We start from the raw sequence: 26,339 nt of genomic DNA, 5'->3' as shown, positions 1-26,339 counted from the left end.
GGCGCGCCGGGAGGGGAACACCCACAGAGCTGACGGCGGGCGCGCGGCGGGCCGGGCCGAACCAGGGACCCCGGCACCGAGACCGACTCCCGCCAACCACCGCGGAAGGCTGGGCCTCTGCAAAGGCCGCGCCGTGCGACCTCCGGTCCAGACCGGCCTCCCCGCCCCCGGGCCCCCGGGTCTCCTCCTCCCGTCCTTCCGGGCTCGTTTGTTTTCCCGGTTTCCCGCGGGAGCCAGCTCTTGAAGAGGCCCAACCACAACCGAGAGATTTGCAGGCCTGGCCAACCGGAGGCGAGGGTGGAGCCAGGGTGGGCAGCGCGTGGAGGGCGCTTAGCAAGGGAGGGCCGGCCCTGCTGGGACCCCAGGGGGAGCAGGGGAGCCCAGCAGGGTGCGGGAGTGCACTGGGCTCTCCCTGCTAGGGCAGGGGCTTTGGCCGCGCCAGCCTCATCCGCCAGGAGTCCAGCCTCGGCCACCATGTCTTCCCATACTGATCCGGGCTCCTCAGAGCCGCGCGCCAGCTGCCTGGACCTGTGGAAGGACAAGAATAACCGACTCGTTCGACAGGTCCAGGTAACGCGGTTGCTGGGACCCTCGCCCTGCAGCTCCAAGATCATAGAAAGCAGGTTTGCAGCCAGTGGGGATTTACCCCAGCCAGTGGGGCAGTGACTGAGCTGGACCTTTTCCAGAGAGCTAGAGATGGAGAATGCATCCCTTGCCACTGCTGCAAGGAGAGAGAAAAAGACTGCTCCCCCGTGACACCCGTCCCACGTTTGGCAGGTAGCTCAGGGCTCTGGTCTGTCTCTGAGGCGGCAGCGGTTGGCTCAAGACACATTGGAAGGGCTCAGAGAGCTCCTCCACAGCCTACAGGGTAAGCAGGGCCTTCTCCGGGGTGGTCAGGTTCTCCCGTGCGTTTCTGGGATTGAGATGATTACTGGGGCTAGGGGGTGGGGACCCAGGAGGGAATATGGAGAGGGTGTCCAGTTTAAGGCACAGAGGGCCCTCGGGTGGAATAGTCTTTGGACGTGTGAGTCCTACACACACGTGTGCACACACAGACATTTGAAGGAATGGGTTCCAGAACTTTCTAGAATGAAATTCTCTAGGCTCCCTCCCTGACTCTCAGTCCAAAGCTTTACTGAGACCACTTTAGTTGGAGTAAGGGCTCTCTGGGTTGAGATCTTCTCTGGGGAATCTTTCAAAGGGGAACAGTCTGTGAGACCAGCGTGTGTTGCTCCAGGGCTCCCTGCGGCTGTCCGTGTTCTACAGTTGGAGCTGACTGTCACCTGTAACTTCATCATCCTGAGGGTGGGCCTGGCCCAGGGTTTCACTGAAGATCAGGCCCAGGATATCCAGCGGGGCCTAGAGAGAGGTGAGGGCCGAGGTGGCCTCCCATGCCCTGGCCAATTTCAGTCTGGGTTTAAGCCCTTGCAAGGGGATGGGAGGAGCAACACAAGCCGTCACCTCCGTGGAGAGAGATGCCACTCTCCAGTCATCCATGTGCTCCCAGACCTGAGGTGTTTTCATCGTACCCCCTGGGCTTCTGCAGAGGGGAGGCTGGAAAGTGGGGGGAGATGGAGGATGAGGTCCCCCCTCAGGCGTGTGTGTACATGTTCCACAGTGCTGGAGATCCAGGAGCAGCCAGGGCCGAGGGCGGAAAGGGAGCCCATGGAACTGTGGAACTCTGTTTTCCGAGCTTCCTGCCTTGTGCCGGAGTTGCTCCCTGCCTTGCACCAGCTGGTCGGCCTGCAGGCTGCACTCTGGCTGAGCGCTGACCGTCTTCAGGATCTGGCCCTGCTGCTGAAGGCCCTGAATGGCAGCCAGGTAATGGGGAAGTGACCTGGAGCTCAGGGTCGCCACCTTCCTCCCTTCTCTCCAGCCTCTAACATCATTATAACTGGGAAGGCCGCTGGGTTGGTGTAAGAAAACCTAGGTTCTTACAGGGACTCTTGAGTGATTTCCTCCGGTTGGTCTCATCGGAGGGAATTTTCTTGGGAGCATTTTTAAAAATAACTTGAATTTGGGGTAGGGTTAGGGGTCTTGTAATCTTGCTGAAGTCAACTTGCAGCCTCGGCTTTTCTGTGGTCTCATAGCTCTTCACTGTTCTCAGGTTTTTCTCCCTTCCTTTATCTGTGCTCCACAGCTGTCTGTGTCTTAGAGTCAGGGGAGCAGGAATCAGGAGCGCCCTTAGGCTCAAGGTCCAACCCCAGGAGACTCAGGAGGCGAGGGAGTGATTGCAGGCGTGAAGCCCTTCACTGTCCTTCTCTCCCCAGAGTGGGACCTCTGAGGACCTGCTGCTACTTCTGAAAACCTGGAGGCCCCCAGCTGAGGAATCGGATGCTCCACTGACCCTGCAGACTGCCCGAGGCTTGAGGGATGTCGTTCTGACAGCATTTGCCTACCGCCAAGGTCAGCTAGCAGCCTGACTCATGTGTTCCTTGCTTACAGGGTTCTGTGGGCTCACAAGCTCCCTGCCATGTCCTCTGGGCTCTTGTTCCTCATCGTGCCCCCTGCCCTGGGGCCGCTCTGAACTTACAGCCTGATTGCCCTCAGGCCTCCGGGAGCTGAACACAGGGAACCTACCCGAGGCACTGGGCAGCCTCCATGAAGCAGCCTCAGGTCTGTGTTCACGGCCTCTGTTGGTCCAGGTGTATACGGCGGTGGGGACCTGTTTCCGAAAGATGGTAAAGAGGGTCCCAGGGTGGGTTGGGGGAATTATAGGCAGTATGGGCCTCGTGAGAGTAGCTGAGGCCTGTGTCCCCCGACTCCTCTAGGGGCATCCACAGAGAGCGCTGCTGTACTTGACTGCAGCCCTGAAAGAGGGATCAGCCTTGGGTCCTCCACTTCTGGAGGCCTCCAGGTTGTATCGGCAACTGGGGGACACAGCAGCAGAGCTGGAGAGTCTAGAGCTGCTGGTTGAGGTAAGGAACTGCCAGGTGGAGGATTCCTGAGGTGTCGTGTCCGGATGGGTCTGGTCAGAAAACAAGTGTAAGGATGCGTGGCTCTCAGAGATGCTGGATGCCCTTTCTTCTTTCTGTCCCTTTTAGGCCTTGAGTATTGCACACAGTTCTGAAGCCCCTCAGCTTCTCATTGACGTGGAGTTATTACTCCCACTTCCTGACGCAGCCTCACCGCTTCACTGTGGCACACAGAGCCAGGCCAAGCACCTGCTAGCAAGCCGATGCCTGCAGACAGAGAGGTGAGGTTCCCCCTTGCTCACCTGAGCTCCCCCTCCTTCTTCTGATGCCTTCCCTGGAGTACGACTGCTTTTGTTCTTGTTAATTGGGTATTCACCAAGGTAGTGGCAAAAGCCTTGCTCCTGGATTCAAACTGATAACTCTTCATCAAGACCAGGGGCAAGGAACCATTTTCTGCCAAGGGCCATTTGAATATCTATAACATCATTCACGGGCCATATACATTTATCAGTTTGAGGCCAGTGTTGTGGTGCAACAGGTGTAGCTGCTGCCTGCAATGCCAGCATCCCATATGAGCACTGATTCGAGTTCCAGCTGCTTTACTTCTGATCCAGCTTCCTGCTGATTTGCCTAGTTCATTCATTGGTTCACTCCTCAAATGGCCACAATAGCCAGGGTTGGGCCAGGCTGAGGCCAGGAGCCAGGAACTCCATGCAGGTTTCCTGCATGGGTGGCAGGGACCCAGGCACTTGGGTCATCTTCCGCAGCTTTCCTAGGTGCGTTGGCAGGAAGCTGGATTGGAGCGGAGCAGCTGGGTCTTGGACTGATGCTCACATGAGATGTTGGCATTGCGGGTGGCAGCTTAACCCACTGCGCCACATCAGCCCTCTCGGTCCATTCTGTAACTGGTGTAGATCCCACATTGAGCCAGGTTTGGAGCCCTAAGACCGCCGACCCCCACTACCATTCAGAGCCCCTGCGCATCTCTGTGTTGGCCAAGAGAGAAGATTCTCAGTGGACCCCACGGTGAGGCTCATGGGTTGTGACTCCTCAGGGCAGAAGATGCTGCAGAGCATTACTTGGATCTGCTGGCCCTGTTGCTGGACTGCTCAGAGTCAAGGGTAGGTGTGTCAGCAAGGTTCTCTGCAATGAGATGGAAGGGTCAGGAGCCCCTCTGCAGACTGGACTGTTACTGTCTGTGTTTCTCTCTGTCATGCTGTTTGTTCTGGGGGCCAGGTCTCAGTGTGACACCAAGGCCTGGTGAAGGGGTTGGGCATGGTGGCTCATGCCTCTTCAAGACCCTGCATCCTCTTCCCACTCCAGTTCTCCCCGCCCCCCTGCCCCCCAGGGCCCTGTGTGCCCGAGCTGTTCTTGGAGGCCGCAGCGGCGCTGATCCAGGCCGGCCGAGCCCAGGACGCTTTAACTGTATGTGAGGAGCTGCTCAGACGCACGTCGTCTCTGCTTCCCAAGACGTCTCTGCTGTCGGAAAATGCCAGGAAAGGAGCCAGGGAACTGCCACACTGCCCACTCTGGGTCTCTGCCACCCACCTGCTTCAGGGCCAAGCCTGGGCAAAACTGGGGGCCCAAAAAGAAGCAGTTAGTGAGTTCAGCCGGTGAGTCCCCCGGGGTCCCGGGGAAGGTGTGCAGGGATGATTTTTCTGGTTGGGACCCGAGTTGGTGAGCTCCATTCTTACCTATTCACCCCAGGGTTCCTGAGGTTGACTCCTCTTCAACCCTGCTCCATGTCCTGCTTTAGGTGCCTTGAGCTGCTCTTCCGTGCCACGCCTGAGGACAGAGAACAAGGTAATTTAGACTCAACTTTCCTCTTACTTTCTGGAAGAGGTGGTGATGGAAGTGGGTTCCTTTCCATGAGTCTCGGACCAGCAGCCTGGGAGACTTAAGAGAATGGGACTCTGGACACAGGAAGAGATAGAGGGGGCCTGGGGTGTTGGTGACTGTGCAGCTGAGGAGACGCTTCTTGACTCTGGGGTTGGTCCCTAGGGGCAGCTTCCAACTGCGAGCAGGGGTGTAGGTCTGATGTGACGCTCCAACAGCTTCGGACGGCTGCCCTGATCAGTCGGGGACTGCAATGGGTAGCAAGTGGCCACGATGCCAAAGCCCTACAAGACTTCCTCCTCGGTGTGCAGATATGCCCAGGTATGTATGCTTGCATTACATCGGTTAGGCACAGATGTGCCAGACAGAGAAGCCTATGGGGGAAGTACTTGGGCATAAGGTGGTGTTCTCAGACTTTGCTGTATATAGGTAGCGATAAAACCAAGTGTGTGTGCACAGACATATACAAGTGTGTGTGCAAGGCTCCTAGGAGTTCTCTGGTTTCGCCTGCATCCTCAGACACAAAGATCCTGACTGCACTGAGTGAGGCAAGTTGTATAGGAACAGGGCCAGCTGAGGCCTTTGTAGTGCGCAGGCAGTGGCCTTGGGCTAGAGATGGGATTCACACCTGGTCCATGTATGAGTGTGGGCAAGACACTTCCCTCTTTAGACCAAAGATCCCCCCTTTATAAAATAATGCCTGAGGCTCTGTCAAGTTCTAAGGCACTGTACTCGGGGGTTGGGCTGCAGGTAATCAAGATGCTTCCTTTTACCTGCTTCAAACCCTGTGGCGGCAGGATCGGAGGGATGAAGCTGCTGCTCTCTGGAGGAGGCTGGAGGCCCAAACTAAGTCGCCCCAGGAAGATGCTACGTGGTGAGGCTTCCTGGCTTGGGGCTGAGGGGCAGTTGGAATCCTGGACTCCTCAGGCCTATTGAGGGTGATGAGGAGTGAAAAGGGGGGAGGCTGCCCAACCTTCTGTTTTCTGTTTCGCCTTTTCACACCGCCTTTCCTGCTCTCCAGGTCTCTCCCACTCTACCTAGAAACGTGTTTGAGCTGGATCCGTCCCTCTGATCGGCAAACCTTCCTCGAAGAGTTTCAGGTGTCTGTGCAAGAGCCTCGTGACGTGTAGCTGTGACATTTCAAGAGCTTGAGCTGGGGTCCCAGTGGGCCAGCGCTTTGTGGGGAGGGAATGTGGCTGGAGCTGACTGGCATTCCTGTATAACTCCTGAACGAATGAGGTCGGTGGGAGCCCTGTGAAATATGGCCCACTTAGTGCCACGCTGGTTCTAGAGGAAGCATTCCCTGCCACCAACCAGTCACTGACTTTGCTTGTGGCACCTTTATTCTAGCTCCCCCTTTCTTTTGTTGAGTAAAATGTCATATTTATCTCGTTTGTCTACTACGTCTTACTTGAGTGGGAAAGGCTAACAGCCCTAGTTGAGTGCTGGTCGTCTGAGATGCCCTCTTCCAACATCTACCTTATGAGCTTGAGGTCTGGGGAGGAGGCAAAGGCTGAAAGAACACTTATTCGGGAAGCAGCAGCTTTATTCCTTCCCATTGCGAAAAAGCACAGCCCCACAGCCCGGGATCCTGTGCGTGGTGACAGAGCAGAGTTGGGTCTGTACTAGACAGACCTCTCTGGACAAGGGCAGGTACTTAATACTTAGGGGTGACAGGCAGACCTGGGAGTCTCCTCATCTTCTCCCTGATCCCAAGTTCTGGAAATGTCCTGTGTCAGTCCACTGTGCCTGTATGAGTAGGGGATGAAGGTGCGTGAGTCAGCCTGTTAACTGTCATCAGGAATGGCTGTCACTTTGGGCTCAGGACTTCAAGTCCCAGCATGCAGTTTCCTTGCTGCCTTTGCCTCTATTGAATCCGCCGTGTTATGTGGTTGCCCTTTGAACTCTATGGACTTGCATGCCCTCCATCCAGTCATTGGTAGTGTATGGTAAAGGGAGCGTGCACTCCCAAACGCTGAGAAACTAAAGCCTGTGGCATTGGTCATCAGGCTGTAATGACGAATAGGGTAGTGTGGATGAAGAGCTGGGTGCTAGTCAGCATGCGGGTCCAGAACAGATGTGGCTGGAGCCGGTGTTTTAAAGGACCAGGAAGAGGGCGAGGGTAATGGAGTAAGAGGATCTCCAGCCTGGAAGAGAAACTGTATAGGTTATCGCTTCAACAGGACTAGACTAATACAAGGGTTCAATCCATTGTGCTAGGTTCTTCCAGGGGATAGGCTCAGGAGCCAATGAACTGGAGCCAAGTGGGAGAGTCCGCCTCCGAGAGATTAAAGGCCTTCCTCTCTCCAGCCGATTGGGCCCTATTCCTTTCTTTGATTGGTCGGGAATCCCAATCCGTCGAGGAAGCGTAGCCTTGCGGCCAATTGACGTGGCGTTACTAGGCGTGTTGTATCCCTGAGGCGGGAGCCAGGCCCTAAACGAATTTCCTGATTGGCTGTGGTCGTCGGGTTGCTGGGGAGAGGCGCGGAGAGGCGGGCGGAAGGCCCCAGGGCAAGCGCTGATTGGCTGAGGTGAGAGCAGCTTTCCTTCCGATGATTCGGCTCTTCTCAGCTCAGTCTCAGCGAAGCGTCTGCAGCCGTCGTTTTACTCGCCGCTGCCGCTGCCCCCTCGCGGACCAAGAGTCAGCGTCTCCCGCCCGCCTGCCGCCCAGGTGCCTCTGGGAGGAAGCGTGAGGGGAGGCCGCCTGCTGGTGTGTCGCTGCTACTCGCCCCTTGCCTGGGAGAGCCGAGCTCCGGCCAAGTCCGTCACTTGCCATTCTCGTAGCCGTTACCCGCGGGCCGCCACAGCCGCCGACCGGGAGAGGCGCGCGCCATGGCCTCTGGAGCCGAGTAAGTGTGTGCGCGTGCCCGTCCTCCGGCGGCGGGGTCGCGCACCGCGGGACCCGACGCGCTGAGTAGGCCCGGCCGGCCTGACGGCGGGCGAGTGTGAGAGGTGGAGACGGGGAAGGAGAGCGAGCGGGAAAACAAGAAAGGGGGTGAACGAGGGGCTGCGGCCCCGGCCGGGCCCGGCCGCGCACCCGCGCGCCCCCTAGGCGGGGCTTGCGTTGGGCCCGGGTCGGAGCCTGGGCCGGATCGTGCTGTGTCATGCAGGCCCCGGCCGGCCTGACGGGCTCCCTCGGGACGGCCGTCCCGGCTCAGTGAGGTCTTCGGCCCGCCACTGCCGACGCGGGGCCTCGAGGCTGTGGAGCGCCGGCCCGCGACCCGGCCTCCCACTCGCGGAAGACCTTTGGTCCCCGAGGAGAGCAGGCCCCGCGCGCCCGAGGCCCCAGCCGGGCGCGGTGGGCGTGGACTTGGGGCCACGTGAAGGCCTCGGGAGCCCGGAGACTGCGGCGGAGGCCGGAGGAGGCCCGGCCGCTCGGGGAAGCGCGCGGCGGCCGTGTGGCGGCGAGCCGACCCGGGCCGGGGTGCGGGAGCCGGCAGGGTCTGCCTCCGACTTGCGGCCCTTCTCCCACTTGCGGCCTGCTGTGGTGAACGCCTCAGTCAGTTTTCCCTGCTATTAGGACTTCGAGGGAGGGAGAAAAGAGTTCTCCACTGCTTTAGCTCCTTGCTAGGGTTCGAATCTCAGTGCTTATTTCAAAGGCCTTCTTCGGTTTCAGCTTTTTGTGATGTTGCCCGAACCGTGCCAACACTTACAAGGACGTCCCTTTCCCCAGGCAGCTGTATTGAGAAATTTTCTCGTCCCTGGGGCTTTGGGGCCCCTTAGAAAAACACCTCAGCCCATTCCATTTAGATGCTAGGGAAAAAAACGCCTCGAAAAACCCAAATGCCACAGCCGGCCGACCGAAACTCTCCGTGCAGTCACCTGCCTAAGGGAGATTAGAATTTAGAGGTGTGTTAATTTCTGAGTTGGGAGGAAGTTGCTCCTTTAAAAGAACCGCATATCAATACTTAAAATAGCCTCTTAGGTCATATCCAGTCTTTTGTTTTCAAAAATAAAAATCTAAACTGTTTGGAAACTAGCATCATAGGCAGTTTCTGAACCTCTAGGTCATCTTGGTGACTCTTACCTGAAACCCCTCCAAGTCCTCTGGGCACCATTGGTTCTGAAAAGGGCCTGGAGAGTGCAGGTGATGGGGCATGTCCACAAAGAGCATCTGTGACGGCTGCCGGCCGTGGTCTGGCTGAATTTGCTCTCTAAGAGATAATCACCTCTGATCTTGATCTTTACCATGCGTGAGGGGCATACCACTCACATTCAGAGCCAGGATAAGTAATGGTAGGCAGTTTGGGAGTTTTCTTAGAATGTAGTTGATGAGATTAAAGTACAGATCATGATGCCTAGCCCGGTTCTATGCATCAAGTAGGCAGACAGGAGGCTCCTGGAAGGAAGGGTGGTTTATGGGTGGGGGAGCAAGAGAACCCAGGGCTTTGCACTGATTGTCTGTAGTTGTCACACTGACCATGCTTGGTCTCTGGGGTGTTGGTCAGCTTTGAGAGTGCCTTCTCTGCAGCATTGTGCCAAGAGTAGTACTTTTGGGATGAAGCAGGCAAGTTTGAGCCGAGGAGACTTTACCCTTAGAAACTAGCTTAAAGGCATACAACCCATGTCATGAGGGTCTGCTGAAAGCTTTTTTGATGAGTGGGGTTTGTATTTCTTTTTGGTGGGGGGAGAGAAAAGGAAATATTTTTTCAAATGAACCTGACATTTATCCTCTTGCTAATTTGGGGTTTGTTTTTCTGATGAGGTATGTCAGGAACAGAGATATTAAAACTTCTTAGCTGGGGCCGGCGCTGTGGCGCAGCAGGGTAATGCCCTGGCCTGAAGTGCCGGCATCCCATATGGGCGCCAGTTTGAGACCCAGCTGCTCCACTTCCGATCCAGCTCTCTGCTATCGCCTGGGAAAGCAGTAGAAGATGGCCCAAGTCCTTGGGCCCCTGCACCCGTATGGGAGACCAGGAAGAAGCTCCTGGCTTTGGATCGGCGGGAGTGAACCATCGGATGGAAGACCTCTCTCTCTCTCTGTGCCTCTCTTTGTGTAACTCTGACTTTCAAGTAAAAAATAAATACATCTTTTACAAAAAAAAACTTCTTAGCTCCCTATCATTCTAGAACACAGGCACCTTTCCCCTCTATCTTTGCAATTTGTGAAGATATTTCCATTGGGAAATAACTGTATGCCCAACTCCTAGAACAGTGCCTGTCATTATAGTAGACACTGATGAATTTGTTGAATGAAGAAATAATTTTTTTCTTTTGCTTTCCATATTGTCTGGCCTGTTTGGCTGATGCTCATGCTTCCCTGAGCCTTACTAAAGGGAGTAGTGCTTCAAAAGAGGAGTCCACTGAGTATAGTAGGAGTGAAGGCTGGAGACGAGCTAGGGAGGAAATTGATACCATTGTCCGGTGAATGATCTCAGCTTCTTGAAAGTGACAACTGAATTGGGATTTAGGCAACCTTGGTTTGGGTGAGGAGGGATTTGGGTTTACCCCATGTTTCAGTGTTTTCTGGTTTTGGTTTTTTGGAGTTGTGTGCCTTTAGAGAAATTACTGTGAATCTCCTTTTGAACTTAAGCATTTTTCTGAAGGTTCCAGATCTGTTAGTGGTTTTTCTGATGATGCTGAGATTTGTGCTTGGCATTCAACAGGTTTATCCTTTAAGGAAGGAAGCACCAGTGCTTCTGCCTCATTGTGACCCCAGGCTTACCTCCTTGAACCCTAAGGGAAGTTGTTGACTCATTTTATTTCCTGGGAGGCAAAGAGAGTTTGTGCTTTTGCTAATCATGGTGACTATTAATAAATAGTTTGTGACAGATATTGTATTTGAAAGGCAGAGTGACAGAGAGAGGGAGGGAGACAGAGATCTTCCATTCTGTGATTTACTCCCCAAATGGCCTCGATGGTCAGGGCTAGGTCAGGCCAAAGACCTGGACTTCATCCGGGTCTCCCGTGTGGGTGGTAAAGGCCCAAACACTTGGGCCATCTTCCACTGCCTTCCCAGGTGCATTAGCAGGGAGATGGATCTTAAGCAGAACAGCTGGGACTTGAATTGGCAGTCATATGGGATGCTGGCTTCATAGATGGTGGCTTAACCTACTGTACCACAATGCTGGCCCCACATTTCAACATTTGTTGTCTAGCTAAAAACAATAAGCATGTGAGATAGGTACTACTATAGTCCCCATTTTACAGGTAAGAATATCAAAGTCCAGAGAATTTAGCTAATTTGTTCTGCCAAGATCACAATTAAGCAATGGCATGGTTGGAATTCAGACCTAACAGACTGAGTACCAAAACCCTGCTCTTAACCACTGTTCTATACAGTCAAAGACTATTTTCATTTCTCTAATGCAGAGGTGGAGGATGTCCAGCCTGTGGGCCATAAAAGGCCTATGAAATCATTCAGTTTGGCCCTGCTAAGTCAACTGCTGGCAGGATTTGAAATTCAATAAATCTATAGCAGGCTCATTTTTAAGTTGATAATTTTGTATGGCCTACGAATGATGTTATAAATATCTGAAAGGCTCTTGGCAGATAAAAGGCTCTCTACTCTTGTAAAATTGCTATGCAACCTTTATTTCTGTTATGTCTTCAATTATTCTTAGGCCATAGTTCCCTGACCCTGGGGCAAGATTACTTGGGGCCTTCCAGCTGGGACATTAGTACTGAAAATACTAGGAGCTGCTAGAACGAGGAATGTAATATATACTAGATATTGCTCCTTGTGACCTTGGCTGAATTTCCTTCCTTTGAGCTCTGCTGCAGGGTTGACTTCATCTATCTATTCTTTTTTCCCTAATTATGATTTTTAGACTGGTGGGCCTTTCAGGTTGGAGTATCTATTAGCACTGATTTCACTTCCTCTTTCTAGTTCAAAAGGTGATGACTTATCAACAGCCATTCTCAAACAGAAGAACCGTCCCAATCGGTTAATTGTTGATGAAGCCATTAATGAGGACAACAGTGTGGTGTCCTTATCCCAGGTAAGTTGGGTCCACAGTCCTGTCTTTCCTTATGGTACTTACTTGAGGGATTTTCCCAGGTTTCTTCTCTCATTTTTCTTGCAGTGACTGCAGATAGAGTGGGGTTTACTGGGAATCCCAACCTCCAGGGCTGCTGCTTACCCCCTTCTGCCCAGTGACCCAAAGGCCTTAACCTTCTTTCCTCAGCCCAAGATGGATGAACTGCAGTTGTTCCGAGGTGACACAGTGTTGCTGAAAGGAAAGAAGAGGCGGGAAGCTGTGTGCATTGTGCTTTCTGATGACACATGTTCTGATGAGAAGATTCGAATGAATAGAGTGGTTCGGAATAATCTTCGCGTACGCCTAGGGGATGTCATCAGGTGTGTGTGGGGGATTCTTGGCCCCTCCGGGATGGGAGACCAGACATAGCTTGCATTATAGCCAGGATGAAATCTTCGGCAGCTGCAGTTAGAGGAAGCCTCCTGGCTGGGAAGACTCATGTTTTGTTGTTGTCTTTAGGTTTCTGTTCTGCCTTTCTGAGACTTCAAAATCTGCTGCTGCATGACTTTTTGATGTTTGTTTTTTCCTACCAGAAGTGTAACCCACCATACCTTAGACCCTGGTTTTGGATGCCATTTGAGGGTGTCTGTCTGCCAAATAACCTCCTCACTACTGTGTTGAATTAATGGCTTGTATTAGGGACTGGGAAGGGAGTGTAGATGTGGGCATGGAAGGTGGGTGCCTAGCAGGTCTTTTTTTTTTTTTTTTTTTTTTTTTTTTTTTTAAGATTTATTTGAAAGCGTGGCAACAATAGAGATCTCTTGCATCTTCTGTTTAGGCTGGGCCAGGCAGAAGCCAAGAGCCTGGAACTCCCTCTGGGTCTCTCACAGGGGTGGTGGGGACTAGGTACTTGCACCATCATCCACTGTGCATTGGCAGGGAACTGGATCTGAAGCAGAGCAGATAGGACTCAGACTGGCACTTGCTGCTCCATAATACCAGCCCCTTCTAGCAGGTTTTCAAGGATCCAGATCTAATGTAGGGTAGAGGTATCTCCAATGTGAGTGATTTTTTTCTTGTTATATAAATGTAGGCAAGAGGCTCTCCCATCTTGGAGTCATCTCTTGCCACTGCTCCCCAGCCACCCACCATCAGGCCAGTATCATCTGAAGCATCTGATTTTTTTTCATGGAGTCTTGGGGATGGGGGTGGAGGGAGGGTATTTAGGCACTTTATCAAGGTGTTCTGATTTCCTGGCTGGGAACGTTTTTAATTTTTTCACTTCTATTTCTCTGAACTTTGACACCAGATCAAGATCTCCCTTTGTAATAATGGGTTACCAGTGTTAGTTAGAAGGACTATCTTTGGATATCTTTCTTTGTAGACCCCACATGTCTTCTTTGTGAGCATTCTAAATGTTCTTTATTTGGGCTCTTTGATTAGGATTTGGCTGCCCTAGTGGCTTCTCCTCCTGTCCTACCCTGAATGTGACTTGTCTTAGTTCTGCTTCGCTGTTTCTTTGCCTTTACTCCTACCCTGCTTTCCTTTCTTTCTTCACCTAAATCCATCTCTGTTTTTCTCTTTGAATTTCCATCAGCTGTCTGTGCCAGGCCCTTGTGGACACACAGTGCTGGTGCTGCAGTGCAGTTGGTAATGTGGAGTCTGCTTGTCATCCTCAGCATCCAGCCATGCCCTGATGTGAAGTATGGTAAACGGATCCATGTGCTGCCCATTGACGACACAGTGGAAGGCATCACTGGCAATCTCTTTGAGGTGTATCTTAAACCGTACTTCTTGGAAGCTTATCGACCCATTCGGAAAGGTAAGTGATAATTCTGGGGATTGAGCTTAAGGATGATTAGAGGGATACTTGGAAAATGAACCCCGCGGTGTTTCTGTATTTTTGGTCACGCATGCATCCTTGTACATGTTTCTATGTTTTCTTTCCCTCTATCTCTACTCCAGGAGAGTAAGCTATCCTTTCATGTTTCTTGGAGGGAGAAAGTGGTCCATTTTGGCTGTGTCCACAGTCCAAAATGTATAGCTGTACAATTGGTGGTTGTAGTAAGAGCTTGAGCTGTCTGTACCTCAGAAGTTAAAACTTTATGGGCTTATGACACATCAGGTTTTATTCATTGCGCTCTTAAGTAACAGTGGGACTTTTTAGGGATTAGCTTTTTAACTCTTGCTGTGTGCTAAGACAGTGGAGGGTGGGCAGGGAGCTAGGGCTATGTCTAGTGAACTTGGTAGTTTTGACCTCAGGATCTCTTGAGAAATTCTCAGTCTTCTAGTTAACACTTCTAACTGTGCTTACACTTGTTCTTTTAGGAGACATTTTCCTTGTCCGGGGTGGCATGCGTGCTGTGGAATTCAAAGTAGTGGAGACAGATCCCAGCCCTTATTGCATTGTTGCTCCAGACACAGTGATCCACTGTGAAGGGGAGCCTATCAAACGAGAGGTGAGTTTTCTCTGTGATCCCAGCACTGATTCTTATTCTTATTCAGTGAGGCAGTCATGTTTTAGCTTTCAACACATTTTGGAACTAATTGGCTTTCTAGAGGCTGGAAAGTTTCTATCCACTTACTTCTTGGCCTTGTTTTTTCTTTCTCTTATTTTTTAATTTTTGACAGGCAGAGTTAGAGAAAGAGAGAAAGGTCTTCCTTTTCCATTGGTTCACTCCCCCAAATGGCCACCATGGCTGGCTGCGCTGATCCGAAGCCAGGAGCCAGGTGCTTCTCCTGGTCTCCCATGCGGGTGCAGGGCCCAAGCACTTGGGCCATCCTCCACTGACTTCCTGGGCCACAGCAGAGAGCTGGACTGGAAGAGGAGCAACTGGGACAATCCGGCGCCCCAACTGGGACTAGAACCCGGTGTGCCGGCGCCGCAGGCGGAGGATTAGCCTAGTGAGCCGCAGTGCCGGCCTCTCTTTATTTTTAAAAGATGAAAGAGTAAGGGGAGACAGCTTCCATCTACTGGTTCACTTCCTAGATGGCTGCAATGGCCAGAGCTGGGCCAGGCTGAAGCAAGGAGCTTCATCTAGATCTTCCATGTGGGTGGCAGGGGCCCAAACACTTGAACCATCTTTCTCTGCTTTTCCCAGGCCATTAGCAGGGAGTTGGATTGGAATTGGTACAGTGGGGATACAAACTGGGGCCCATATGGGCTGCCAGTGTGGCAGGTGGCAGCTTTAACCCCCTGTACCACAATGCTGTAGTCCCTGCTATACCAGGAATTTTTGTTGTTGTTATTGGTGTGGTTGTTGTTGTTGGTTTTTTTTTTTTTTTTTTTTGAGAGGCAGAGTTACAAAGAGAGAAAGAGACCTGCCATCTGCTTCACTTCCCAAATGACTGCTGACGGCTAGGGTTGGGCTGAGCTGAAGCCAGAAGCCAGGAACTCTATCCAGGTCTTCTTCCATGTGGTGGGCAGCGGCCCAAGCGCTTGGGCCATCTTCTGCTGCTTTACCAGGCACATAATGCCAGGAGTTTTAAAAATATAGATGAACCTGAAAGATAGAAGTCACTGGAATAACTGTTGAAGTAAAGCTGATGATATCATCCAGACCTCTTCTTATTCCTAGGGTTCACAGCTGCAGGTTTTAGGGAACCATTCCCAGGAGGACTCGGAGCAGTGTGAGAGGGAAAGGCTGTGCTAGAAGTCTTTGCTTTGGAAGTTTTAGTTGTTCTTTGAGCCATAATAACTTTAGAGGAGACTCTTCTTACACAGCAACATTTCCACACCATATTACTAGGATGATTTGGAAATACTCAGCTTCTGGTAATACAGTATGCCTGTCATGTTTCTTTGTCTCTTCCATGTTCAGGATGAGGAAGAATCCTTGAATGAAGTAGGCTATGATGACATTGGTGGCTGCAGGAAGCAGCTAGCTCAGATAAAGGAGATGGTGGAACTGCCCCTGAGACATCCTGCACTCTTCAAGGCAATTGGTGTGAAGGTGAGCATCCCAGGTGCTGGGTATCAAGACTAGAGTGGTGATTAGTGACTGACTATTCATTGTCATCCTGGAATGCTTTTATGCATGGCTTTCATTATTTGCCTTGGATTAGAGGGCAATAATATATTCTTTGGCCTAATAGAAGACTCTAAATTCATTAGGGCTACTGATGGTCTAGAACAGAGCAGATTGAGTTCTCTGTTGCATATATTTTTGTTTTTTTATAACTTGAAAAATGTAAAATTAATTGTTGTGTCGTGGCGTGTACTAAAATTCTCACAAGAGTTTACCCCCATTTCTATAGCATGGTCACCAATAGAAGGGAATTCTGTGCAGTGTAAAGGGTCCTGAGTCCAAGACATTAGAGATGCACTGGTCTACAGTGTAGCTTTCTGACCTTTTCTATAGGTGGTACATGCTGAAGGTGAAATTACTGTTTTGCCTAGTAAGCATTATACAGATAATTTCCTGTTCCATGTGGGCATTTTCTTTTTGTTTATTTATTTATTTTTAAAGATTTATTTATTTGAAAGAGTTACACAGAGAGAGAAGGAAAGGCAGAGAGAGAGAGGTCTTCCATATGCTGGTTCACTCCCCAAATGGCCTCAGTGGCTAGAGTTGAACTGATCCCAAGCCTGGAGCTTCTTCGGGTCTCCCATGTGGGCGCAGGGGCCCAAGGACATGGGTCATCTTCTACTGCTTTCCCAGGCCATAGCAGAGAGCTGGATCGGAGGTGGAGCAGCCGAGACTTGAACCGGTGCCCATATGGGATGCAAGCAGCCTTACCCACTATGCCACAGTGTCAGCCCCCCCCCCCCCATAGGCATTTTCAATGTCCTGCCTGTGGATAAGGCCACAGAAGAGAGCTTCAAAGAGGGAAACTTGAGGTTTACTCTAAAGATAGCATTCCAACGTGAAAATAAATCCTAGAAGGCTGTGATTACTGGAGTGAGTGAGCCTCTGGCAGTGAAGAGGATAGAGCCTGCTTTCTTAAATGGCTTCATATTTGGACCTTCATCTTTCTAAAATTGAGCCCTTGGCTCTCAGTTTTTTAGGGTGATTTATCTACCCTTAGTCTTTTGTGCAAGTTATACTCATAACTGTCGGTAGCTTCCTGGCAGTGGTTTCCCTGTTGGTAACAGGAGTACATATGGCCAGAGGTAAACTTAAAGGTTTATTTTTCTGTTTTTAAATTGAGTTGGGAAGATCAGTTTAAATATTTATTTATTTAAAAAAATTTTTTAAAGATTTATTTTATTTATTTGAAAGAGTTACACAGAGAGGGGAGAGGCAGATAAAGAGAGAAGAGAGGTCTTCCATCTGTTGGTTTAGTCCCTAGATGGCCGCAACAGCCAGAGCTGCACCGATCTGAAGCCAGGAGCCAGGAGCTTCCTCCGTGTCTCCCACGCGGGTGCAGGGGCCTAAGGAATTGGGGCATCTTCTACTGCTATTCCAGGCCATAGCAGAGAGCTGGATCGGAAGTGGAGCAGCCGGGATTATAACCAGTGGCCATATGGGATGCCGGCACTTCAGGCCAGGGCTTTAGCCCACTGTGCCACAGCGCCAGCCCCTAAATATTTATTTTAATTTTATTTGAAAGGCAGAAAGATTTTACATTTCTGATTAACTCCCCAAATGCCCGCATCATCTAAGGTTGGGCCAGGCTAAAGCCAGAAACCTAGAACTCAATCTAGGTCTCCCACAAGAGTGTCAGCCACCCAAGTAGTTGAGCCTCCAAGTACTGCTGCCTCCAAGGGTGCACATTAGCAGGTTGCTGGAAGTGGAGCTGGGATTCCAGCCCATGCACTTTGAAATGGGATATAGGCATCCCAAGGGGTGTCTTAATTGCTGTACCAAAGGCTTGTTGTTCTTTTTTTTTTTGAAGTTTATTATTTATGTATTTGAAAGTCAGAATTGCAGAGAGAGATCTTCATCCGCTGGTTCACTCCCTAAATGGCTGCAGTGGGCAGGGCTGGGCAAGGCTGAAGCCAGATCTAGGAGCTTTATCCAGGTCTCCCACATGGGTGCAAGGGTCCAAACTGCTTGGGCGATCTTCTGTTGCCTTCCCAGGTGTGTCAGTAGGGAGCTGGATCAGAAGTAGAGCAGCTGGGACTTGAACCAGTACCCATATACAGACAATGGCTTAACCCACTGCACCATAGCGCCAGCCCCCAAGGCTTTTTTTTTTTTTTTTTTTTTAGGAGTACAAATTTCATAAGTACAACTTTAGGAATATAGTTATTCTTCCCACCATCTACCATACCCACCTTCCCACCCCTCCTCCTCCTCACTCTCCCCTTGCCAGTCCCATTCTCCGTTAAGATTGATTTTCAATTAACTTTGTACACAGAATATTTCAACAATTTGCACACACACATACAAACTGAGAACTAGTTTTACAGTTAATTCTGATATACAACTCACTGAGGACAGAGGTCCTGCATGGGAAGTTAGTGCACAGTGACTCCTGTTGTTGATTTAACTATTAACAGTGCTTATGTATGATGTCATTGACTACCCGAGGCTCTTGACATGAGCTACCTAGGCTATGGAAGCCTTTTGAGTTCACAAACTTTGTCAATATTTGGACAAGGCCACAAGCAAAGTGAAAGTTCTCCCTTTAGAGAAGAGTACATCCTTCTTTGATGGCCACTTCTTTCTGCTGGGGTCTCAGTCACAGAGATCCTTCATGTAGAACGTTTTTTGCCACAATGTCTTACCTTTCTATGAAAGGCTCATTCTTAATGGTGTCAGAATTGAATTCTTTTTTTTTTTTTTTTAAGATTTATTTATTTATTTGAAAGTCAGAATTACACAGAGAGAGAGAGGTCTTCCATCTGATGGTTCACTCCCCAATTAGCTGCAACGGCCAGAGCTGTGCCAATCTGAAGCCAGGAGCTTCCTCCAGGTCTCCCATGCAGGTGCAGGGGCCCAACGACTTGGGCCATTTTCCACTGCTATCCCAGGCCACAGCAGAGAGCTGGATCAGAAGTGGATCAGCTGGGACTTGAACCGGCACCCATATGGGATGCTGGCACTGCAGGCCAGGGCGTTAACCTGCTGCGCCACAGTGCCGGCTCCCAGAATTGAATTCTAATTCTCACCCTTTCTAGAGTCCTAGTCAAGCCAGTTTGAGGTGAGTGGCGTTGAGAAGTCAGGAGTCTAATTCTAATTGCTCTTATGTTGGTCCCCAGCCTCCTCGGGGAATCCTGCTCTATGGACCTCCTGGAACAGGGAAGACCCTGATTGCCCGAGCTGTGGCAAATGAAACTGGGGCCTTCTTTTTCCTGATCAATGGTAAGAGATTTGATTTGTCTTGTGTCTGTCTAGAACTAGCCCTGGCCTGAACAGCTCATTGATAACATCCATTTGCAGCCATGCTCTCATGCACACTTTAGCATCTTTTGCTGGGGTACATTATAGACAGGTCAGCAACAAGTGGGAGATTTTTTTTTTTTTTTTTTTGACAGGCAGAGTGGACAGTGAGAGAGAGAGACAGAGAGAAAGGTCTTCCTTTTGCCGCTGGTTCACCCTCCAATGGCCGCCGCGGCCGGCGCGCTGTGGCTGGCGCACTGCACTGATCCGATGGCAGGAGCCAGGTGCTTCTGGTCTCCCGTGGGGTGCAGGGCCCAAGCACTTGGGCCATCCTCCACTGTACTCCCTTGCCACAGCAGAGAGCTGGCCTGGAAGAGGGGCAACCGGGACAGAATCCGGCGCCCCGACCGGGACTAGAACCCGGTGTGCCGGCGCCGCAGGTGGAGGATTAGCCTAGTGAGCCGTGGCGCCGGCCAAGTGGGAGATATTTTATACTGATACTTTTTGTCTTTTCCCCTCAACCTAGAAAAAGTTGTGTACATTTTTGTAAGGAATATTTATGTATTTAAAAGAGTTACAGAGAGAGGGAGAGACAGAGATCTTCCATCCGCTGGTTTACTCCCCAAATGACCACAAGGGCCCAGTCTGAGCCAGGCTGAAGCCAGGAGTCAGGAACTTCATCTGGGTCTCCTATGTGGGTGGCATTTAGGCCATCTTCCACTGCTTTTCTAGGCCTTTAGCAGGGAGCTAGATTGGCAGTAGAGCTGCTGAGACGTGAACTGGTTCCCATATGGGATGCTTGTGTGGCATGGTGATAGCTTTACCTGCTATTCCACAATGCCAGCCCCAAGATATTTAAGGGGGAGCAAGTTGGAATTAAAAATAAAATAAAATAAAATAAAGGTATGATGCCTATTTGAGAGGCTTAGGGAAGATGGGCCAACACCACCTGTCTCTTAGAGAATGTTAAGCTGTAGAGATCCAGCTTGTGTGATGTCTCCTGCTCTTGCCGGAGACCTTTACACTTTGAAAAAAATGTGCTTGGTTTCTCTACCCCAGCTTTGTGGCTGTCCTGGGTGATAGCTGGCATTGGTGAGAAGGTAGACGGAAGTTAGTATCTTCTCATCCAGGACCTATCCTAGGGCAGATAAGGTAACTGATTTATTTTGGGACTGGGAAAGGTTGTAATTTTATCATTGTCTTCATTTTGTTTTCTTTCAGGTCCTGAGATCATGAGCAAGTTGGCTGGTGAGTCTGAGAGCAATCTTCGTAAAGCCTTTGAGGAAGCGGAGAAGAATGCTCCTGCCATCATCTTCATTGATGAACTGGATGCCATTGCTCCCAAAAGAGAGAAAGTAGGAGTTTACCCGAGGGAATGGTGGGAGGTTGAAAGGTCCTAACATTGCTTCTGACCAGACGTTTGTCCTGCCAGACTCACGGGGAGGTGGAGCGGCGTATTGTATCACAATTGTTGACCCTTATGGATGGACTAAAGCAGAGGGCACACGTGATAGTTATGGCAGCAACCAACAGACCCAACAGCATTGACCCGGCACTGCGACGGTTTGGTAAGGACTCCAGCTTCCTTCGCCCTTTCCTTGCTCAGAGAGAGATTATAGATCTATTGAGTTTAATCTCTATCCTTCATCTGAGTCACCTGATTTGATTATGAGGATTCCTTGAAGTTTTTTGCAGTGGTAGGGCACAAGGGTCCTTGTATCCTGTATCCTGTCTAGAGTGACCAGCCATCCTGATTGGCTTGAGACTGAGGGGTTTCCAGAGACATAGGACTTTCAGTGCTAATGCCAGTACAGTTCTGAGTTAACTGAGATGATCAGTCACTTTAGGCTTCTTCCTTTTTCCCTCTGGTCCAGAAATGAGCCCTGTCTATGTTCACACACTGTCCCACAGGTCGCTTTGACAGGGAGGTAGATATTGGAATCCCTGATGCTACAGGACGCTTGGAAATTCTTCAGATCCATACCAAGAACATGAAGCTGGCAGATGATGTGGACCTGGAACAGGTGGAGTGGTGATGAGAGCTGACCAGGAGTTAGGATATCTCTTTTCCTAGGCAGATTGTAGGGAACTGGCTAGGGACATAAACTTAAGCTGTTATTAGATTCGTTTTGATTCATGGGTAAGGGAAAGGAAATGAGCTCAGATTGAGTTCAGGAAATCAGAGCTGGCATGTGTCTCAGTTGATAATATGCTAAAAGTAAACCTGAGTTGTTGGGCAAGTTTTATTTCTAGGCCTCAAGTCCCAGACTTGAGTATTTAAACCCTAGCCAGTGAAGGGTCTGCTAGTTAAGGAAATGGGATGACCCAGATATAGAAATCAGGGGAAGGGGCCAACATTCTGTTGTCTTCAAGCTTCCTGAAGGCAGCTCTGTCTTTGAGATGGCATAGTAAGTAGATCTTCTCTCTGCAGGTAGCCAATGAGACTCATGGGCACGTGGGTGCTGATTTAGCAGCCCTGTGCTCGGAGGCTGCTCTGCAGGCCATCCGCAAGAAGATGGATCTCATTGACCTAGAGGATGAGACCATTGATGCTGAGGTCATGAACTCCCTGGCAGTTACTATGGATGACTTCCGGGTAAGGGCCATACCTCTACCTCTGGTATATACATTGACCCCTCCCCTGGTTAAGTCTCATTTCCATTTTTCCTCCCTTTTTAGTGGGCCTTAAGTCAGAGCAACCCATCAGCACTGCGGGAAACTGTGGTAGAGGTACCACAAGTAACCTGGGAAGACATCGGGGGCCTGGAGGATGTCAAACGTGAACTTCAGGAACTGGTCCAGGTAGGTTGACTTGGTCCAGGGTGAATCACTGCTTCAGTTCATTGAAGTTGACCTGGGTAGTCTCAGGGAGTCAGCACGTTGAAGAGTTGTGGCCACAACCGAGAGACCTGCCATTCTCTTAGAATTTGAGGCACTAGGAAGTCTTTCTGCTTCTAGAGAACCTGGATTTTACATGGTGGAGTACACCATGAAGTGGTGGGAAAGATGCTTATGTTTGGTTAGATTTCTTTAAAAATATGAAGATAGCCTTGAATCTTTTTCTCATTTCCTTCTAGTATCCTGTGGAGCATCCAGACAAATTCCTCAAGTTTGGCATGACACCCTCCAAGGGAGTTCTATTCTATGGACCTCCTGGATGTGGGAAAACTCTGCTGGCCAAAGCCATTGCTAATGAATGTCAGGCCAACTTCATCTCCATCAAGGGTCCTGAGCTGCTTACTATGTGGTTTGGGGAGTCTGAAGCCAATGTTAGGGAAATCTTTGACAAGGTGAGCTATAGAAGGGAGAGAGGGAAGGAGGGCTATCTATTCCCTTGCTTGGGGCAAGGTAGGGATGGAGGCTGTTTTCTTTAAGAGAATCAAACCATCTTACTGCTGGTAACCCAGGTGGGGCAGTGAAGTTCACTTCATTTTCCTTCTAAGATTTGAGACCCAGTTATGTTCCTGGTTGAGTTAGTCTGTCCGTCCTACAGGCCCGCCAAGCTGCTCCCTGTGTGCTATTCTTTGATGAGCTGGATTCAATTGCCAAGGCTCGTGGTGGTAACATTGGAGATGGTGGTGGGGCTGCTGACCGAGTCATCAACCAGATCCTGACAGAAATGGATGGCATGTCCACAAAAAAGAATGTGTTCATCATTGGCGCTACCAACCGGCCTGATATCATTGATCCTGCCATCTTGAGACCTGGACGTCTTGATCAGCTCATCTACATCCCACTTCCTGATGAGAAGTCCCGTGTTGCCATCCTCAAAGCTAACCTGCGCAAGTCTCCTGTTGCCAAGGCAGGTGCAGGGTCACAGGCCATGGGGATTACTATGAGTCCTTAGATAAAATTCATTGGGGATTTCTGAGGATGGGATTGGTCTAAAGGAAAGTGGAAGGTCTGAATGATTATGTTATTTGAAGGAAAAATGGAGTGGCAGAAGCTGGGGCAAACTGAAGTTGGGAGTGCTTGGGTAGCCTCAAAAATCGTATATTCCAGGGAAGGAAAACCTAAATGTTGATAGCTCCTTTGCTTCTTTTAGGATGTGGATTTGGAGTTCCTGGCTAAGATGACCAATGGCTTCTCTGGAGCTGACTTAACAGAGATTTGCCAACGTGCTTGCAAACTGGCCATCCGTGAATCCATTGAAAGTGAGATCAGGCGAGAACGGGAGAGGCAAACAAACCCATCAGCCATGGTGAGTGAGTCTGCATCTTTTCTTCAGCTATCTCAATCCTGAGGAGTCAGGGAACAGTCTCCACCATGCCCTAGAGTTGAGAATGCATGGTATTGGAAGGATGCTCTGACTAAGATGTTTATCAGGACACCAAAGAGAACACTGAAGTGAGCCTGTTTGGTCTGGAATAAGGCTGAGAAGAGATGGGCGGGCTATATGCTCAGTCTAAACTAGGTCCTGGAGGGAAATTAAAGTGTGGTTGTGTAGCAAAAAAAGGGAAAGAGCTTCAAACCCAGGATCTAATCCTAGGATCTATAGATCTCTCCTTGGTGGTTGGGGAAGGCAGCCATAGAACCCCCAAAATGAAATACAGGTTTGTATGTGTGTATGTGCAAGCTCTGTGATGGTAAGGACTCTTACCATCTCACTTGATTCCCACTGTATCCTGGCATTATATTTAGGACTTAATGAGTGACTTTCTTTGTCTTTTGGAAGGGGTCTGTGACATTTTTCCCTTCCTTAGGAGCTTAAAATCTGATGTCATAATCCTAGGAAGCTATTTCATAATTCAAAGCAATTGGGGTAGCCTTAGTGGAATAGAAAGGGTTTGACAAAGGGAAAAGCAGCCCACATAATTTTCTCTAGTACTAGAATTGCAGGAATTTTTTAAGATTTATTTTTATTCGAGAGGCAGAGTTAACAGAGAAAGGGAGAGACAGAGAGATCTTCCATCTTCTGGTTTACTTCCCAAATAGCCACAACAACTGGAGCTGGGGCCAGGCTAAAGCCAGGAACTTATCTGGGTCTCCCATGTGGGTGCATTTGGGTCATCTTCCACTGCTTTCCCAGGGGCATTAGCAGGGAGCTGGATCAGAAGAGGAGCAGCGGGGACTTGAACTGGCACTCATGGGCTGCTGGTATGGCAGACAGGTGATGGCATAACCCTCTGATGCTGACATCAGTTTTCATGCTTTTTGATAGAAGTATGTAAAGTCTGTGGCTATTACCATAGTTGAGATAAAGAAATTTCTGTTCCATAAAGTGTCCTCAGGCCACTTGAGACAGCATCTTCTCTAAGCCCCTGGCAACCACTGATATGATTTTCATCTGTATAGTTTGCCCTTTGCGAGAATGCACTGATGAATTTTTAAGCAGAGCAGTGACTCAGTCTTAGGAAGTTTAGGTTGGATTTGGAGGGGCAGGCAAACCAGTAAACTCCCACAATAATGAGAGGCAGGGAGGCCAGGAATGGAGTCCAGGCTAATCCTTAACTACTCTGGTGGTCTGTGTTTACCAACACTATAGGAAGTAGAAGAGGATGATCCAGTGCCAGAGATTCGCCGAGATCACTTTGAGGAAGCCATGCGCTTTGCCCGCCGTTCTGTCAGTGACAATGACATTCGGAAGTATGAGATGTTTGCCCAGACCCTTCAGCAGAGTCGAGGATTTGGCAGCTTCAGGTAACTGAGGGCAGTGAGCAGTGGTTAAATTGCCTTGGGGACCTACACAAACAAGGTGTTGGGAGTCCCTAAGGAGGCTAGATGGGTAGTTCTGAAAATCCTGTGCAGGCCTGTTCTAACTTTCATTTTTGATTCTGCTCTTGTACACAGATTCCCTTCAGGGAACCAGGGTGGAGCTGGCCCCAGTCAGGGCAGTGGAGGCGGCACAGGCGGCAGTGTTTATACAGAAGACAATGATGATGACCTGTATGGCTAAGTGATGTTGGCCAGCATGCAGCGAGCTGGCCTGGCTGGACCTTGTTCCCAGGGGGTGGGGGCGCTTGCCCAGGAGGGACCAGGGGTGCGCCCACGGCCTGCTTCATTCTTCAGTCTGAACAGTTCAGCTACAGTCAGACTCTGGACAGGGGGTTTCTGTTGCAAAAAATACAAAAGCGATAAAAATAAAAGCAATTTTCATTTGGGAGGCGGAGAGTGAATTACCAACAGGGAATTGGGCCTTGGGCCTACGCCATTTCTGTTATAGTTTGAGGCAGTGCAGGGGATCTGTGTGGGATGTGAACCCAGGCACTAGCGCCACCCCCACAGGAAAGCATCTGCACTTCACTCAATGCTGCCCAAGCCCTCCCTTCCCCCTATCCAACCTGGGTAGGTGGGTGAGGGGCCACAGTTGCTGAGTGTTTATATAGAGAGTAGGTTGATTTTTATTTTACATGCTTTTGAGTTATTGTTGGAAAACTAATCACAAGCAGTTTCTAAACCAAAAAATGACATGTTGTAAAAGGATAATAAATGTTGGGTCAAAATGGAGCCTGAATCCTGGCCCCTGTGCCTGCTTCTTTTCCTGGGACGGGCCTTGGGCTACCTCTCACTGCCAAGGCACAATTCCAATGTGAAGTCCTGGAAGTAAGTCGCACCCCCCTCCCTTCCTGATTAACATCAGTGTATTTTCTCCTGCTGTTTCACCCTGCATCTGTGCCATCACTGAGTAGGACTGCAGTGGAGTAGGGGCAGGGAGCCTGATGGAGCTTCAAATGTGGAGAATGTGGTACCCCTTCACCTATGTTTGATGTGGACAATAAGGCTAGACCTGAGGAGCACCCTAATCTTGACCAAACACTGGATTGGGGTGCCCCCTGAAAAATCTTAGGGTTGCTAAAAGATAACAATCTGTCTTCAGGTGTAAACATCTAAGAACCCCAAACATTCATTCCCTGGTTGAGGATCACGTACGATTATGTCCCACTTTATGTAATTAGTATTATTAAAAAGAAACAGCTTTTTGCTATTACAAAATTCTAGAAGTGGATGTGTTTTTTCTGAAGTAACACCCTCTGTTCACAGCCTGTTCAGGTGATTGTTTGCATAATTTACTCAGTGGGTTTAGAGTATCTTCTTTATTCAACAGGTACCAAAGTAATCACTACTTGCTTCTGGGGTCAAATACAAGATGCCTTACCCAAAGCGTGGTGCAGTGAAAATTGTCCACTGAGTAAAATTATTGGTCATAGTACATACAGTAGGCAGAAAATATCAGGCCGTGGTCTAGTCTGTATGGTTAGGTAATCCACAAGGACAGAAGATAACAATGGTTGATTAAACTGGGGCTTCTCTGGAACTCATGTGCTGTGAACATAGCACTTTTGGATTCAAATTGTCCCTTGTTTCTTACCAGGCTCTGTTTTGGATAATCCTTTGGTCCTATGCTTTAGATGTTCATGATGGCCTTTTCCTACTTGGAATTTTGTTGTTCTTTGTCATCC

General features: G+C 49.9%; 2 protein-coding genes across 11 annotated transcripts; both read left to right on the top strand.

The window, feature by feature from the left end:
• Positions 1–6,138, top strand: FANCG (FA complementation group G). Of its 9 annotated transcripts, none has more exons than XR_519319.5 (14): positions 1–570; positions 778–868; positions 1,238–1,369; positions 1,619–1,821; positions 2,271–2,406; positions 2,551–2,681; positions 2,772–2,918; positions 3,045–3,196; positions 3,970–4,036; positions 4,239–4,528; positions 4,672–4,718; positions 4,917–5,072; positions 5,549–5,625; positions 5,773–6,138. XR_519319.5 is itself a non-coding variant. In XM_008271335.5 (14 exons), exons 1-14 carry the CDS (start codon positions 475–477, stop codon positions 5,879–5,881), a joined length of 1,881 nt encoding a protein of 626 aa, XP_008269557.1. In that variant the 5' UTR covers positions 1–474; the 3' UTR covers positions 5,882–6,138. The 9 variants fall into 9 exon arrangements, 2 of the variants coding, with proteins under 2 accessions (XP_008269557.1, XP_089156248.1); XR_016210725.1 differs by having other exon boundaries at positions 4,623–4,718; XR_016210724.1 differs by having other exon boundaries at positions 4,623–4,718; positions 5,502–5,625.
• Positions 6,139–7,325: 1,187 nt separating this feature from the next.
• On the top strand, positions 7,326–25,872 carry VCP (valosin containing protein). 2 transcript variants are annotated; one of them, XM_002708010.6, is made up of 17 exons: positions 7,326–7,600; positions 11,581–11,692; positions 11,879–12,051; positions 13,351–13,493; positions 14,000–14,130; positions 15,493–15,624; positions 18,819–18,921; positions 20,161–20,294; positions 20,372–20,507; positions 20,851–20,963; positions 21,371–21,535; positions 21,619–21,741; positions 22,017–22,229; positions 22,433–22,741; positions 22,985–23,140; positions 24,425–24,579; positions 24,730–25,872. In XM_002708010.6, the coding sequence occupies exons 1-17, from the start codon at positions 7,584–7,586 to the stop codon at positions 24,833–24,835; spliced, it is 2,421 nt and encodes an 806-aa protein (XP_002708056.1). In that variant the 5' UTR covers positions 7,326–7,583; the 3' UTR covers positions 24,836–25,872. The 2 variants fall into 2 exon arrangements, with proteins under 2 accessions (XP_002708056.1, XP_069909903.1); XM_070053802.2 differs by having other exon boundaries at positions 11,777–12,051.
• The last annotated feature ends 467 nt before the right edge of the window (positions 25,873–26,339 follow it).

The sequence above is a fragment of the Oryctolagus cuniculus genome, chromosome 1, assembly GCF_051225735.1.
Source record: "Oryctolagus cuniculus isolate XC-2025 breed Fujian yellow rabbit chromosome 1, ASM5122573v1, whole genome shotgun sequence".
In the NCBI taxonomy this organism is placed as follows: domain Eukaryota; kingdom Metazoa; phylum Chordata; class Mammalia; order Lagomorpha; family Leporidae; genus Oryctolagus; species Oryctolagus cuniculus.
Note: the sequence above shows the minus strand (reverse complement) of the source record. Positions and strands in the feature narration are given on the sequence as shown.